Source organism: Ovis canadensis, chromosome 19 (genome assembly GCF_042477335.2).
Source record: "Ovis canadensis isolate MfBH-ARS-UI-01 breed Bighorn chromosome 19, ARS-UI_OviCan_v2, whole genome shotgun sequence".
Taxonomy (NCBI): Eukaryota; Metazoa; Chordata; class Mammalia; order Artiodactyla; family Bovidae; genus Ovis; species Ovis canadensis.
Genome location: NC_091263.1, coordinates 27653194 through 27669518, shown reverse-complemented (window position 1 = coordinate 27669518; position 16325 = coordinate 27653194). Strand labels below are relative to the sequence as shown.

At 45.2% G+C, this 16325-nt stretch overlaps 1 protein-coding gene across 1 annotated transcript in view; it reads right to left on the bottom strand.

The window, feature by feature from the left end:
- The window catches only part of MYRIP (myosin VIIA and Rab interacting protein), a 217994-nt gene that overhangs the window by 73853 nt on the left and 127816 nt on the right, over nucleotides 1-16325 (bottom strand). Inside the window, exon 4 of the mRNA XM_069560700.1 lies at nucleotides 4103-4239. Within this exon, the coding sequence (XP_069416801.1) occupies nucleotides 4103-4239 (137 nt within the window). The remainder of the gene's footprint in view (nucleotides 1-4102; nucleotides 4240-16325) is intronic.

Genomic DNA, 16325 nt, shown 5'->3' with positions numbered 1-16325 from the left:
CTGAGACAACACGGAGGGCGGTGGGGAGTGTGAGGAAGGGGGCGATCTGAGAACATCCTTGGGAAACTGCGCCAACCAGGACAGGCTCTGGGTTTGCATTATCATAAACTTTCTCGCACAATGACTCTCCCTGGGTCCCTTTACATTCATAGGTGGGAGCGTCTGTGTATCGTTTAGGATGATGGGATTTTCCAAGGGCAGAAAGCGACTGAACTGTTCTGGAACCTGAACTCAGCAGCCAGACACCAAGTCAGAGCTTTCATGAGCTGGAGGAACCTCCGACTCCACACAGCTCAGTGTTTTTAAGAGTCAGTGTTTGTCTGTCAAATCCCAGGTAAAGGATGTCATAGACCCTTCCCAGAATCATATCAAAAATAGATATATCATACTAATAAATAGAAGTAGGATTTGTTTTCCCCATTTTATCTAAAACTAAATAAACGAGCTTCCCTGGTGGCTCAGTGGTAAAGAATCTGCCTGCCCGTGCAGGAGACGCAGGAGACATGGATCAAGAAGATCCCCTGGAGGAGGAAATAGCAACCCACTCCAGTATTCTTGCCTGGGAAATTCCACAGACAGAAGAGCGTGGTGAGCTATAGTCCATGGGGCCACAAAAGAGTCAGACACAACTTAGCAACTAAACTACAACAACTCAGTAAACATATATGTTTATCAAATTGTCTAGGGATTGAGTATATTCATAAGGGCTACTTTCATCTTACAATAGCTGTTTTTGTTTTTTTTCCCCCTTTTGGTTGCACAGCATGCAGGATCTTAGGCATGGATGATCTCCTTGGCAGTGAGAGTATGCACTGGGGAACTCTCAAGAATAAATGTTAAAGATATCATGCTGAGGGACCTCCCTGGCGGCCCAGTGGGTTAGACTGTCTTCCAATGCAGGGGGTGCGGGTTTGATCCCTGTTTGGGGAGCTAAGACCTCGCATGCCTCATGGCCAAAAAACCAAAACAACAGAAACAGTATTTTAACAAATTCAATAAAGACTTTAAAAATGGTTCACATGAAAATAAAACTTTAGAAAAAGTCATGCTCAATCTATCAGGTAAATCACATTGAGCATGCATTCCCATTGGACATTATATTTTTTATAAATCTATTTACTTATTTCTCTGACTTCTCTACTGCAAAGTTGGCTCTGAGACGGCCAGGTTTTGCCCATCTTGTCACCCCCAGGTTTTTAACCAGGCACTCACTAAATGTTTACTGGACTTCCCTTTAGGTCTGATGATTAAGACTCCATGCTTTCAATGTAGAAGACACAGGTTTCATCCCTGGTCAGAGAACTAGGTCCCACATGCCTTGCGGCCTTCTAAAAATGTTTACTGAAAGTATGAATACATCTAGGATTTATCTGATAAAACAAATGGGTCATCATTTAGGCCTAATCTGGTCACCAGGGCTTGGGACAGTTGGTCATGCAAGGGTGCATGTGATGGGTGATCTGCAAGATTCTGTGAACTCAATGAATTTTCAATGGACTGATTGCTTTTATGGCAAACTATACTGGTCCATGCAGTGGAGCCGTTCCATAGATAAAAGGAATTTTCTGCTGAGAGTCCTGGAACAGAGCACTGGTCTTACACCCTGTAGATTATGTTTTGACAGTCAATATTCTAGAGACCCTCAGGTGGAGCTGCAGATGGAACCATCTTATTCAGAACCTCCAGCTGAGGTTCTCAAGGCTTGGCTGCATCTTAAAATAACCTGGAGAGCTTTTTAAAAAGTATCTGTACTGGGCCCACCTCCAGAGATTTGGAAGTAATTGGCTGGGGGTGGAAAATGACTCTGGTGCTGCCAGTTTCTTTTTCAGTTCCCGAGGTGATTCTAAAGTGTAGTCAGGCTTGAGGATGGCAGATGACGAGCACATTAAGGTGTTGGGTGGTAGGTAGGAGCTGATGCTGATGACTCCACAGTCATCTAATATAACCAGGAAGCCACTCACACACTGGGAGATTTCTCCAAACTTGAGGTATATGCAACTCAATTTTCTAGGTGGTAGGTAGAACCAACCTCACCGTTTTATGATCACGACTTTACAGATTTGAGTACCATCTCGTAAACTATCTCCTGCCTGCTTGTCTTCATATTGATCAAAAGGAAATCTTAGTTTAAATGGAGATACAGATCAAATCAAAGTAACTGATTCCAGTACTTCTATGAAATGTCCTGGTACCTACAAAGTGCTTTTAAGCCTGAATTGTGCAATACTGAGGACCTAAAAGGTATCAGCCACTGGACCACACTTTTGAAACACAGAGATAAAGGAAGCTATAGCCTCTGCCAGGTCCAGCAGGAGAGCAGCTTTGTAAACCATCCCCGAATGCAATGTGGTAAGTGGGGTGATTAAGGCCCAGATGAAAGAAGTGGCGAATCACAGAGGCTCCAGGACCTAAACGTGCTTCAATAGTGGCAGAGTTATTCCCAGCAAATGATTTGCCTTTGAAAATAACACTTGAACATTTCAAAGCCTCTGGCTGGCCCACTTGGAATTCGCGTCCCCCAGCTCCATCTGTGGGGCCCAAGGGAGAAACAGGACAAGATCGCAATTGTGCTCTGTTTATAGGATTCTCCAAATGTGTTGGCTCCACCCCTCCTGCTCATTTTGCACGAAGCAGTAGAGAACACCCTTGAGATTTGAATGTGGTGACATGTAAGACAGAACACGAAGCAGAACTGAGGATGAACAAGAAAGAAAAATGGGATGCAAATGATGAGCCAGTGCAACTCTGGAACTTTCTTGACATATCTCTTTGGGCTGAAACCCTACTGTTAACATGATTACTTTTAAGCTTCATTTTTTTTCTTTTGGTCTTTGTTCCTTGAGAAATGTTTTTAGAAAAATCAGCAAAGAGAAGATGAAAAATAATATGTGGAAGTCTTCAGCCCTGCTCTCTCAGCTACAGGCTTCCTGAGTGGTTTGAACGACACAGTAACAGCTACCACAAAGGCCCTAATGATTCTCCGTGTTTAATGCTTCCACTCTATTTCCCGCTCATCTCAGTGGCTGGCATATTTTTAGATAAGACACGACCAAAGTCTTTATTGACAGCACAGCAATGTAAAATAACGATGATGAAAAAGCTCCAAATGAGATGGTATTTTTCTTCCCTCTTTCTCACGGATAAAAAGCGTTTACCTGTGTCAGCAAAGTTATGGAAAAATCTGCTTCAAGACAGAAAAAACAGCCTTCTGTGGGGAAGACATGCTGTTCATATTCTGATAACCATTTCTTTCCACTGGCTGGTCTATTAGGAGTAAATAAATCCTATCTGTCTGTTTATCCTATTTATCCTTCCTTCCAAGGTGTCCCTCCTTCCTGGGAGGAAGCTGAGACTTTTCTGACTGTCCCATGACATCAAATTCTGGGTCTGGTTGGTACAAAATTTTGGGGTAGGATGGAAGCGGGCGGGACACATATCCTCTGCTAGGGAGCAGACCTAGTCTACATGACCAAACAAAGATGACTTTCCAGTTTTAATCTTTAGGGGAAAATGGTCAGGGATCTTGCATTCCTAGGGATTTGGAATGAAAATGTTCACAGTGTGCAGAAACCCTTCGGTCCTCCCAGCTGCTCACATAGCCAGCCCAGTGGAGATGCCAGAATCACAAGACTTAAAACTTAGAAATTATGGGACTTCTCAGGTGGTCCAGTGATTAAGAATCAGCCTTCCAAACCATCACAATACTGTAAAGTAGCCTCCAATTAAAATTAATTTATTAATTAAAAAAAGAATCCACCTTCCAGTGCAGGGTACATGGGTTCAATACCTGGCTGGGGAATGAACACCGTGTGCCTGAACTATGCGTCCATGTGCTCCGGAGCATGAGGGCTGAGAGCATGCCACAACCAAGACCGACTCAGTCAAACAAATACATTTTTTTTTTTTAGTAAATAAATATTTTTTTAAAACTTAGAATCTTTGGTATATGCCCTTATATTTCCACTCCTTATTAGAGTCAGGTATTTAAGCCACTTTCTGTGTCCCAAGTGAGTAGGTCATAGTGTATGGGGCCTCCAAGCCAGGCCTCCTTCTATCCCACCAGCCCCCCAAGGACCCCTAGGATGGCAGGCAGCCAGCGTACCCACGATGTCAAAGCAGACTCCGCTCTCCAGCCGGTGTTTCCTGTACAAGTTCTTCAAGACCTTGGCGCTGCCAAAACGTTTGAAGCGACTCTTCACGTTATTGTAGAACCATTCCAGAGACTGGGTCCTGAGAACCCTGAGGATAACACAGAAAATCAGAATTAAAGGAGAGAATTAGGAAACAAGGAATTGCAAAAGCTGCCACAATACTTTGCAAGCTCCTTCCGTCAAGACAGAGCTTTTTTCTCTGCTCCATGGATCTGGGCTGGCCCAGTGACTTGCTCTGACCACAGAGACTGGTGGAAGTGATGCTGTGCAAGTCCAGAGCCTGCCAGCTTCCTCTCTTGCTGCTCCTGGACCGCCCTGCAACTCACTGCCATGTGAACAAGCCCAAAATAGCCCTTGGGATGACGAGAGACACTCGGCCTGATCACCCTTCTTGCCCCAGCCAATAGCCTGGACAGGAGAGCGAGGCCACTGACTACCAGCTGACTGGAGATGCATGAGTGAGTCTAAGTAAGACAAGCAGGAGAACCGTGCGTCTGAGTCCATCCGAACAGCAAGCTGATAAATACTTGCTATTTGAAGCCACTGGCTGACACATCTGTTTAGTAGCTAGCAGGCTTTATATTTGGTATTCTTACTGCATTAACAACATTTCTAGTTCAGCTTGGGAAGATAAAAGAGCGCAAGTGAGACCCTGGGCTCTATGGCAAAATTCTGCAGCCTCTTACTCATTCAGCCTGAAGCACCGCGGGAAAGAGGTTTCCTGGTCAGAGCTATCACACTTGGTATAAAAAGCTGACGCGATTCTTCTCTTTATTGCCTGACGAGAACAAGTTGCTGAACCCCTCCCATTTTAAGAATAGCTTTTGTTATTTTTCTTATTATGAATGGAAATAATGCATAAACTCATTTTAAAAGCTCAGAGAAGCAAGATGAATATAAATGCTTCTAATTCAGTGGAGGAACAAGCACTGTTTAGCTGCCCTTCTTCCCCAGATGCCAGTGAAATGTGAGAAGATGTCCAAAGGGAAAGAGATTTGTAGAAATGAAGAGTGGAGCATGGAGGAGAATCAGAGATTCTGACAGATTTCTGGAAAGTTCTAAGTGAGCGATAGCATAAAGGGAACAGAGAATGTTGTCCTGCATAACAGTCAGAAGGACTGGGACTCACAGACCGCGAGGTCAGATTTAATGTTGATTGGTGAATACTCATTGGTAAAAAAGAATGGAATCTGCACAATATGGCCTGCCAATACAGGAGACATAAGAGACGCGAGTTCGATCCCTGGGTCAGGAAGATCCCCTGGAGGAGGGCATGGCGACCCACTCCAGTATTCTTGCTTGGGGAATCCCATGGACAGAGGAGCCCGGCAGACTACAGTTCATATGGTCACAAAGCGTCAGACAAGACTGAGTGACTGAACCCACATGCACACAGCAATATGGGTGGCCTGGGAGGGCACCATGCTGAGGGAAACGAGTCAGACAGAGAAAGACAAATGCTGTATGGTATCACTTACAGGTGGAAGCAAAAAAAAAGACAATCAAATAGTGAATAAAACTAAAAAGAAGCTAGCTGACTCAGAGAAAAAACAAAGTTGGTTGGTGCAGAGAGCAGGACTGGATGATGAGACAGCTCTCACAAAGCTAGTCTAGTTGCTGTTTTGATGGTGAGGGCTCTGGGCCTCCATCCTTGTTCCCAGACTGACAGTTGGTCGAAAGACGCTTGGCTCTAGTCAAAAATGGAAAGCGGTTCTCTAATAAAACGGAACAATCTGCTTGAGGGGGTTACCACCTGGCAGTAAAGCCCTCCTTGTTCAGCACTGGGGGAGCCCCACCTGCCAGCCTACCAGACACCATCCAGGTACCCCAGAGCCAAGCCTGCCAGCTCCACAAACTCGGAGCTCTCTGCACCAATGTCCCCTCCTTGGGAGGCCCTCCCTGACCCCCCTAAAAACCACCACCACCGTGTCAACACGTCTATCCTCTTCCTCCCATTTTCTCTCCCCAAATTTCTAGGGTGCGTCTCTGTACCTGATGTTTGAAGGTGAACTCGCTCAGTCGTGTCCGACTCTTTGCGACCCTGTGGACTGTAGCCTACTGGGCTCCTCCATCCATGGGATTCTCCAGGCAAGAATACTGGAGTGGGTTGCCATTCCAGGGGATCTTCCTGACCCAGGGATTGAACCCAGGTCTCCCACATTGGAGGCAGATGCTTTAACCTCTGAGCCACCAGGGATAATTATTATTTATAAGACAATCAGTATATTAATATGCTAATTAATAATTATAAAATTGTTCATTATCTATTTTCTATTTCCAGCAGAACATATGCTCATGGAAAATGGGCTTTTTTCCCACTGCAGAGTACATAATAGACACTCAATAAAATCCTGTGACGGAGGGACAGTTTCAAATCTATTTTTCCACTTAATATTCCTGATGGACTTTAATGTTATTGAAGAGTCTTCCCCACAGCATTTTTAGTAGCCCCAGAATTCACCACAGTATGAACATAGCAGGTTTTAAGTCACTAGTCTCTTGTCTCTGGACATTGAATTTGCCCGTTTCATTTGCTATCAAAAGCAATTCTGTGATGCATATGTTGGCAGCTAAATGATCAACATGTCTACAGTTGTGGGTTCTCGAAGTAGAATTGCTGGGTTCAAACATGTCGGTCTTTCAGAAAGCTTGTACCAATGTCACTCTTCATCTGCAGTGTGAGATTTCGAAGTCCTCAAATTGGGGTGAGGTGTGAACCCCAAGAAACCCCCGAAGGAGTGGCCAGTTTTTCCATGGAAAAGCCCATGTCTGAACCCCAAGTAAAGCACAGGAAGCAAGACAAAAGGGCAGAGAACAAGCATCATCGCCTCCACTCTGGCTTGGTAGACAAGATGGCAAACAGAGGCTCGTCTTCCCCGAGGGAGGGAGGCAGCTGTAAATGGCAGAATGTACCAAAGGTGTCATCCTTTTACATAAAACTGCACTATATCATCAGTATCATTACTATTAACAAAATGAACACCATTATGTGAGCGCTTGCTCTATGTTGGGCACCGTGCCAAAAGCTTCCCTTGAATCACTATGAAATCTTCATGGGCGCTATTGGCCCAGACCCTGACATTTATTGCCCATTGGTTATAAACAAATTACTTAATCCCCTAAGCCTCATGGGATCCTTCAGCTCCACCATCTCCCACCTCTCCCTGCTCCAGTCAGTAACTTCTTGCCTGTTTGCTGGATGCCAGCCCCTGTCTGCCAGCTGTTGTCCTGTACTACTGTACTTTTCAAGGTGGTTGTTGTCATTCAGTTGTGTTTGACTCTTTGTGACCCCATGGACTGCAGTGTGCCAGGCTTCCCTGTCCTTCACTATCTCCCAGAGTTTGCACAAACTCATGTCCGTTGAGTTGGCGATGCCCTATATGGTAATACTAACAATATTTTCTGTGCTCATTTTTTTAAATGCATTATTTGTATTAAAAGTATTTTTTTTTCTTTTTTGATTAAAAATGTATTTGGCTGCATTGGGACTTAGTTGCAGCATGTGAGGTCTTCATTGCATCCTGGAAGATCTCTCATTGCAGTGCATAGACTCTCTAGTTGTGGTGCACAGGCTCAGTGGTTGTGGCACGCAGGCTCAGTGGTTGTGGCATGCAGGCTTTGTTGCTTCATGGCACATGGGATCTTAGTCCCCAGACCAGGGATCAAACCTGAGTGCCCTGCATTGCAAGGCAGATTCTTAACCATTGGCCCAGCAGGGAAGTCCCTTGTGTGAAAAGTATTATAAACCTATTACAGTACAGTACTATTAGAGCCAATTGTGTTAGCTGTACCTAGGCTAACTTTGTTGGAGCAAACTGGACTTACGATCACACTCTCAGAATGGAACTTGTTCTTACATAGGGGATTTACTGTACTTCAAGTGCATCATAGGATGAGCTCTCCGTTCCCTGGTTATACCAAAACTGTATAGCATTTAGAAACACTTTGATGAGACAGAAACTGGAATGCCTCTGCTTGCTTGCTCAAGAGAATGACCAGCAAACCTACAGCCTCATTTGGAGACGAGAAAGCTTTTCCATAGAACCGATGCATTTTAGATTATGTTTTGACTTCGAGTTAATGTGGAGAGCTTCTCTGGAAGCCCCAGGGAATGCTCAGTCATGATTACCTTCATTTGCTATTACTGCTTTTATTTCACTTATTTTAAAATTCACGGCTCAGAGGAAACTCACAGGATACGCACGGTTCATGGGGCAGAGGCGTGGGGAGAAGGCTGTGGGGACACCCACACCCAGGATGGACCGGCTGAGTGCTACAGGGTCCCAGCCCACTCTCACATCTCCAGCTGCCTCCTGAACAGAGGCAGCTTCAGGCAAGCGCAGATGAGAAGGGAAGAGCCCGGTGTCAGGTCCCACTGGGACAAGACGCGTCTGTGCACGAGTTCCTTCATGTGTCCACTCGCTTGTTCTTTCATTCCTCACTGCTTATGAGTGCTCTGCGCGCAGGCACGAGGCTGCCATATGCTGCCAGGTGTGGGAAGTGACAAAACCGATGAAGCTCGTACCCAGCAGTGCCGTCAGACTAGACTCTTCAGTGAGTGCCAGAGGCACCATGCCATGGGACCAAGAGGCAAGCCACAGGCATCTCCAGAATGGCTGACAGGCACTGGGTTCTGTGTCATTCCCGCAGAGGTGTGAGAACAGAGTCTGTCCTGCTTTATGGCTCAGGCGTTATTTTCTGAACTTAAAACACTGACGTATAGTTGATGAATAACAGTGTGTTAATTTCAGATGTACAGCAAAGCGTTTCAGTGGTAAACACATGCACACATATAAATATATATGTATATTATTTTTAAGATTCTTGTTCACTATGATTTATTACAAAATATTCAGAGCAGTTCCCTGTGCTATACAGTAGATCCTTGTTATCTGTTTTATGTGTATTAGTGAGTATCTGTTAATCCCAAATTCCTAATATAGTCCGCTCCCTCTCCTTTCCCCTTTGGTAGCCGTAAGTTTGCTTTCTATGAGTCTGTTTCTGTTTTGTAAATAAGTTCTTTTGTATCACATTTTAGATTCCACACGTAAGCTATATCATGTGATAGTTTTCTTGCTCTGCCTGACTTACTTCACCTCGTATGATAATCTCTAGGTCCATGCATGTTGCTCCTGATGGACTTGCTTCGTTCTTTTTTATGACTAAGCAGTATTCCATTGTTCCACACCTTCCGACACAGACCACATCTTTTTTATCCGTACATCTGTTGATGGGCATTTAGGTTGCTTCCATGTCTTGCCTATTGTGGATAGGGCTGCTATGAACACTGGGCTGCATGTATCTTTTTGAATTGGAGTTTTCATCTTTTCCAGATATACCAGGCATTTCCTTTAATGACCCCCAAACTGCCCCTTCTCACTGCAGTAAACACAGGAGAGGTGCCTTAGGAAGGACAGGGAGCCATAGTGCTGATGATGAGACTTGTGGTGAAAAACTTTCCAAGCTGGAACTGTACAGAGGGACCCTGCTTTATTTCCCTGGCTTATTTTTTAAATGATCCCAATTTGTCCCTAAGGATGACCATACAAAAGTTCTTAGTCCTGGGCAGTTTCACAATCTAACCCTGATAATTTCTCTCAACACTGCTGCTGCTGCTAAGTCACTTCAGTCGTGTCCTACTCTGTGTGACCCCATAGACGGCAGCCCACTAGGCTCCTCTGTCCCTGGAATTCTCCAGGCAAGAATACTGGACTGGGTTGCCATTTCTTTCTCCAATGCATGAAAGTGAAAAGTGAAAGTGAAGTCGCTCAGTCGTGCCCGACTCTTACCGACCCCATGGACTGCAGCCTACCAGGCTCCTCTGTCCATGGGATTTTCCAGGCAAGAGTACTGGAGTGGGTTGCCATTGCCTTCTCCCCTCTCAACACTAAAGCTTTAAAAATGTCAACAGCCAAGCCTTCAAAATTCACCAATCACAACATAGTGGGAATTGATGACATTTAGTCCTTGGAACTGCAGTTGGTTTGTCTGTAAAATGATGGTCACCCAGGATGCAGGAAGAGGGTCAGGTTTGGGGGAAGATGGTGAGTTCGGTCGGGACACCTATATGTGGGGTGCCCCCATCCCCAGGTGGCAGTGCCTGGTGCTCACTGGGTGTGCTGGTCTGTAGATGGGAATCTGGACTAGAACAATGGATTTGGTAGTCTTTGGTCCACAGGCAGCACTGAAACCAAAACTTGGGGTTAAGGGAGGTATAAATAATCACTATCTCTATTTTACAGAGAAAATGGAAACAAGTAACTTGCTAGTCACTGACTGAACTAAGAGCAAATCCGGGAACAGACTGCAGACCTCATTATTGGGTCAGAGCCTTGACATCTGCTTGGCTTATTTTCCTTCCAGAACCTCTAGTTAGCATTCTTACTGCAAATGATGGCTTTTGCTTCAAAGTTTAAGCAAATAGGAAGCTCCAGGGATCAAGAATTCAGACAGAAATGTAAAATCATTGTATCATTCCCCCCCCCCACCGCCACAAAACAACCTACTTATCATTCTGTGGATACTAAACACTTCAAGTCACTTGTTTGTATAAGCAGTTTGCTAATTTTTTTCTGTGACATGAATAAACTTATACACATGGTGCATTCTCATCAGAAGACAGACTGGAAATTACATCACAAGAGCAGCACTGAAATTACAACCCCAGGAATGCCAGACTGATTTCAGCTCATTAGACAAAATAACAGGATTGTGAAGAGGAAGGAACTGCCTACGCCAGAACTGCTGGGATCCTGCTGCGGGTGATGAAGCCAGGCCGCCCTGGCCTTCAGGTCCTGCTGGGCAGGTGCCGTGCACACCGATGGGGGAGGGTCTATGGATCCCCCTACCTCCTGTGCAGTCCTCAGACCAGCTGTGTGGGCACCGTACAGAGCCTCGATAAAAATGGCAATCCCAGCCCTCTGGAATCAAACGGCACTTTAGCAAGATTCCCAGGTGGTTACTAGGTCCACCAAAGCTTAATAAGCACTGGCCCAGTGAAATTAGCTGGGTGTTTTCTGAGTCCACATATGGTTTTTTTTTTGTTGTTACTCTTGACCACAATCCACTTAGGTAGGACAAGCTGTCTCTCTCAACAGCTGACTTGCCTCCCTCCTTCCTATTTTCCTGAGCTTCCCTGGTGGTTCAGACAGTAAAGAATCCACCTGCAATGCAAGAGACCCAGGTTTGATCCCGGAGTTGGGAAGATCCCCTGGAGGAAGGCAAGGCAACCCACCCCAGTATTCTTGCCTGGAGAATTCCATGGACAGAGGAACCTGGTGGGTTACAGTCCATGGGATCTCAAAGAGTCAGACATGACTGAGTGACTAACGCTTTCACTTGCTTTTCCTGCTTTCCAAGGAAAAAGAACTGAACTGGGTGATACAAAGTTTGGAAGAGGAATAGAATAATTACAATGGTACTCCCAATTTCAGGTGCTTTCACTACAGAAATAAATAAAACGCCAGAAATACTGATGAGCCAAGTTCAAATCATTATATAAAGCAAAGTTGCCCAAACAAACTATAACAGTCTAAATTGATAATGATGAGCTAACATTACTTTGTGGGTAAGAATTAAGAAGCACAGCAATTAAAACCCATTACCAACTCAAGAGGACCCTGATGATGTGTGGATAACAAAGCATCTCTCCTAAAATCTGTAGGCACAACCATGATCTGTGAGCTGTGCCTCACAGAATACAGACTGAGAAGATTCAGCACCAACAACACTCTGAGTGGACATAAAAGAGAGAAAACTCTAGGTCTTTCAAACAGACAGACTCTAATACAGGCAACTGATTACATAGATGACGAAACCACTGAGACTCCCAAGAGAGGATGGTGAGGCATGCCAGAGGCTAGCAGCGGCGAAGCTGCCACCACCCCTGGGCCAGAAGGGCCAGGGGAGAGGTGGGATTGCTGGGAGGAGCATCCTGGAGCCAGGAGGTGGGGCCACAAAGGAGATGCGGCTGCTGCAGAGATGCTGCCCGAGGCAGAGACACTGATGCACCATTTCCCTCTTCCTCCCACTTCCTTCACTCCTTTCAGGGAGTGAGGAAATAGTCATTAAACTAAGTTCTATTATAAAAAGACCATTAGAGAAAACTCTAAGAAAGTAAAAATCAAAGAGCCAGCCCTGCTCCTATGTAGACCACAATATAGGATCAGGACCAGTAACTGACATCAACGTGGACCTCGGCGGCTTGTCACATGTCTTCTAAGACTGCAGCTGTCCAGGGACAGACGTCCCTGCGTGACAGTGTGCACTCTTACTCCTGCCCGTGGAGGCCCGGGGAGCCCAGAACTTTGCGGCCAGGTCTGCCACCCTGCTGATGGTAGCTGCCCCCAGGGAGCACTTGAGGAAAGGACAAGAGAAAGTCTTGCCGCCAGAATCACTCAGATCTCCTCTGCTGCGTGTGTGTCGCTCAGTCATGTCCAACTCTTTACGTCCCCATGAACTGTAGACCGCCAGGCTCCTTGGTCCGTAGGATTCTCTAGGCAAGAATACTGGAGAGGGCGGCCGTTCCCCTTCTCCGGGTGATATTCTCAACCCAGGGATCAAACCCGGGTCTCCTGTGGGGAAGCCCCTCTCCTCTGCTGAGTGAGACTCAACTCTTAGGAATCATGATTTCTAAGTAAACTCCTGGGATACAATGTCACTAAAATAAATTCAAAGTATGATCACTCAAATTACTAGAAAAGCCAAACAAAAACCCGCACTGAACAAGCAAACCTTTTTTCTCCCCTAAATCTGATCCTTGGCTATTTTACCTAACAGAAGTTTTTTTCCCCTCCCAGATGCAGAGGAGATAATAAATATTTCATCAGATTTTTCTAAAGATTAAATGATATAATACATGGGAGGCACCCAGCACAGTATCCTGCCCAGTGTAAATCTTCAGGATGTGCTATTTTTTTTTTATTATCATCAATATTATTATTTTCTTTTAAGCCCTCTGCATCTTTTTTTGGGGGGGGGCAGGATATGAGTATAATCAATAGATAAAGAGTAAAAGTATATTTGTTAGGAAATGTGTTCAATTTTTACATTTCATCTTAAGCAAAAGGTTAGACTTAGGGGTTAGGGTGGTTCTTAACCGTTAGCAGTTCTTAAACTTAAAACCTAGCTTGCTGGGCCTGACTTCAGAGGTTCTGATTTGTTTGGTCTGGGGGGCCCCCACTATGAGCATCCCTGACGACGTGCAGGTGACGCGAGACTGCTGTTCCGAGGTCCACACATTGAGAGTCACTGAGCCTGAGGATAGATCTGGCCTGTTGTGAAGAACACAGGACGATATTACTGATTCCGAGCCGTGGGGAAAACAACAGAATGACAGGCAGGTGTTTGGAAAATAAGACTCCTTCAACCCTGACAGCACGAAGGCCCTTGAGCATGGAGTCAGAGCAGTCAGTTTCAAGAAGTCAAGAGACGCTGAGAGACTCGGTGGAGAACGGCCCTCACACTGGGAACCCTGAGCGTGTCACTGGGAATCTGCAGACAGTCATGGCCAGGAGGCTGCAAGTGTCATGCTCAGTTGATACCTGCCAGTTGCCATTAACGTGAAGTGTCCCGCTAAGGGTGGGGAGCTGGAGGCGACAGACAGCAGCAGGGAAAGCCTGGGAGAGCAGTGAGGGAGCGTGTCTGTGTGTGACGCCCCCACAGCTGCTCCTGGGCCCTCTCTGCACAACTCCTCCAGGTCGCACAGTGGCTAACAGGAGATGGACGAGGAAATGGGCTGAAGGAGAGAATAAAGGGGTGGATTTTGAAGATTTTTTTTTCAGTTTTAATATTTTTTATTGAAGTATAGTTGACTTACAATGTTGTGTTAGTTTCTGCAAAGTAATTCAGTGATCCATTTATATACATTCTTTTTTTAAAATATTCTTTTCCATTATGGCTTATCATAAGATATTGAATATAGTTCTCTGTGCTTTGAAGCAGGGCCTTGCTCTTTATCCATTCTATACACAAAAGCTTACATCTGATAACCCCAATATCCCACTCCATCCCTCCCCCAGTGCTTTCCCTTTAGCGGCCACAAGTCTCTGTGAGTCTGTTTCTGTTTTGTAAATGCATTCACTTGTGTTGTATTTTAGGTCCCACGTGTAGGTGATACCACATGGTATTTGTCTCTATTTTTTTTTTTTATTTATTTGTGGCTGTGCTGAGTCTAGCTGTGGTGATCGGGGGCTGCTCTGTAGGTGTGGTTCACGGGCTTCTCATTGCAGGGGCTCCCCTTGTTGTGGAGCACAGGCTCTAGGAGGCTCAGCCTTCAGTAGCTGCAGCTCCCAGGCTCTAGAGCAGAGGCTCAATAGTTACGGGGCACGGGCTTGGTTGCTCCTCGGCATGTGGGATCTTCCCGGATCAGGGATCAAACCTGTGTCTCCTGCATTGGCAGACAAGAATTCTTCACCAATGAGCCACCGAGGAAGCGCTGTCTTTCTCTTTCTGACTTACCTCATTTAGCATCGTAATCTATAGTTGCATCCATGTCGCTGCAAATGGCATTGTCTCATTCTCTCTTAAGGCAGAATAGTATTCCACTGCGCATTTGTACCACATCTTCCTCATCCATGCCTCAGTCGATGGACATGAAGGCTGGTTTCATGTCCTGGGTATTGTGAACAGTGCTGCTATGAACGTAGGGGTGCATGTATGGTTTTGATTTATAGTTTTGTCTAAATATGTGCCCAGGAGTGGGATTGCTGGATCATATGGTAATTCTATTTTTCGATTTCTGAGGAACTTCCATACTGTTTTCCTCATTGGCTGCACCAACTCACATTCCCAACAACAGTGTGGGAGGGTTCCCTTTTCTCCACACCCTCTCCGGCATTTGTTAACTGCAGCCTTTTTTAAAAATTGTTAACTTGTTTGTTTTTGTGCACTGGGTCTCTGTTGCTGCTTGTTTTTAAATTGTTTACTTGTTTGCTTTTTGTGCACTGGGTCTCTGTTGCTGCTTGAGGGCTCCGTCTAGTTGCGGCGAGCAGGGGCGACTCTGCTGTAACGCGTGGGCTTCCTGATGCACTGGCTTCTCTCGTTTCGGAGCATGGCTTTAGGCCTGCAGGCTTTCGTAGCTGTGGCCCTCAGGCTCAGTAAGTGGCATACAGGCGCAGTTGCCCCATGGCATGAGGAAGCTTCCTGAACCAGGGATTGAACCCATATGCCCCTGCATGAGCAGGCAGATTCTAGTCCACTGTACCACCAGACAAGTCCTCTAGACTTTTAAACAATGGCCATTCGACTGCTGTGAGGTGGTACCTTGAAAATATTATTAGTGAGAGTGCTTCTTCCATTAAGGCCAGGAAAGTAAAATTATAAATAGTTGTGCTTGTTATTTAAATAAAATATATAAACTTACAATAACACTGTGAGTGTAACATACATGCTTTTCAGCTTTTCACTATTTTTTCAGATATGTTAATATGCCAGAAAAATTGTCATTAAAATACACAAGAATATTACATAGGGGGAGAATTATTTCCTTTTGTCTCAGTCTCCAGTCAGAGGCATTCACTATTAATAGACCCTGTCTTTAGTCAGAATTTTTGCATTTCGACAGCAAATATTTATAACCACTATAAATGGTATATAACCTTTAAAAACTGTGAATGACTATATGGTACACCTGTAACTTCTATCATATTATATATCAACTATACTTCAGTGTAAACACTTATATTTTATTCTTTATGAACTTTTGCATTAATTTTGCTTTTTAAACATACTGTCATTTAAATATTTACCTTAATTACTTGGCTTTGATCACGCCCTTAAATTTTGCACCCAAGGTGAATGCCTTGCTTGCCGCACCCTAACTCGGCCCTGAGAGGGCAGCCCCATGTTGGCACTTTGACAGTAGGTTCTGTGGTGGCAGATGAGTGCCAGGAGGGGACACAGCTGTGTCCCCACATACAGATGACCCCAGGAGGAGAGGGTGGTGCTTGGAGAGTACAGTGGTGGTACCCAGGGGAGTGTGGTGATGAATACAGCACCCAGAATACACTAAGGATGAGGACCCGCTGGGCAGAAAGTGGAAAAACATCCATGGATGTCACGGGCTAGTTGTTGAGACTTGTGCCCTTAAGAGATTCCCATGAATCCATAGGTGTGGGGTGGGGGGAGGAGTTTTGGAGGAGGCTGGGGTCCTGCATTAGTAATTAGGGATAAAAA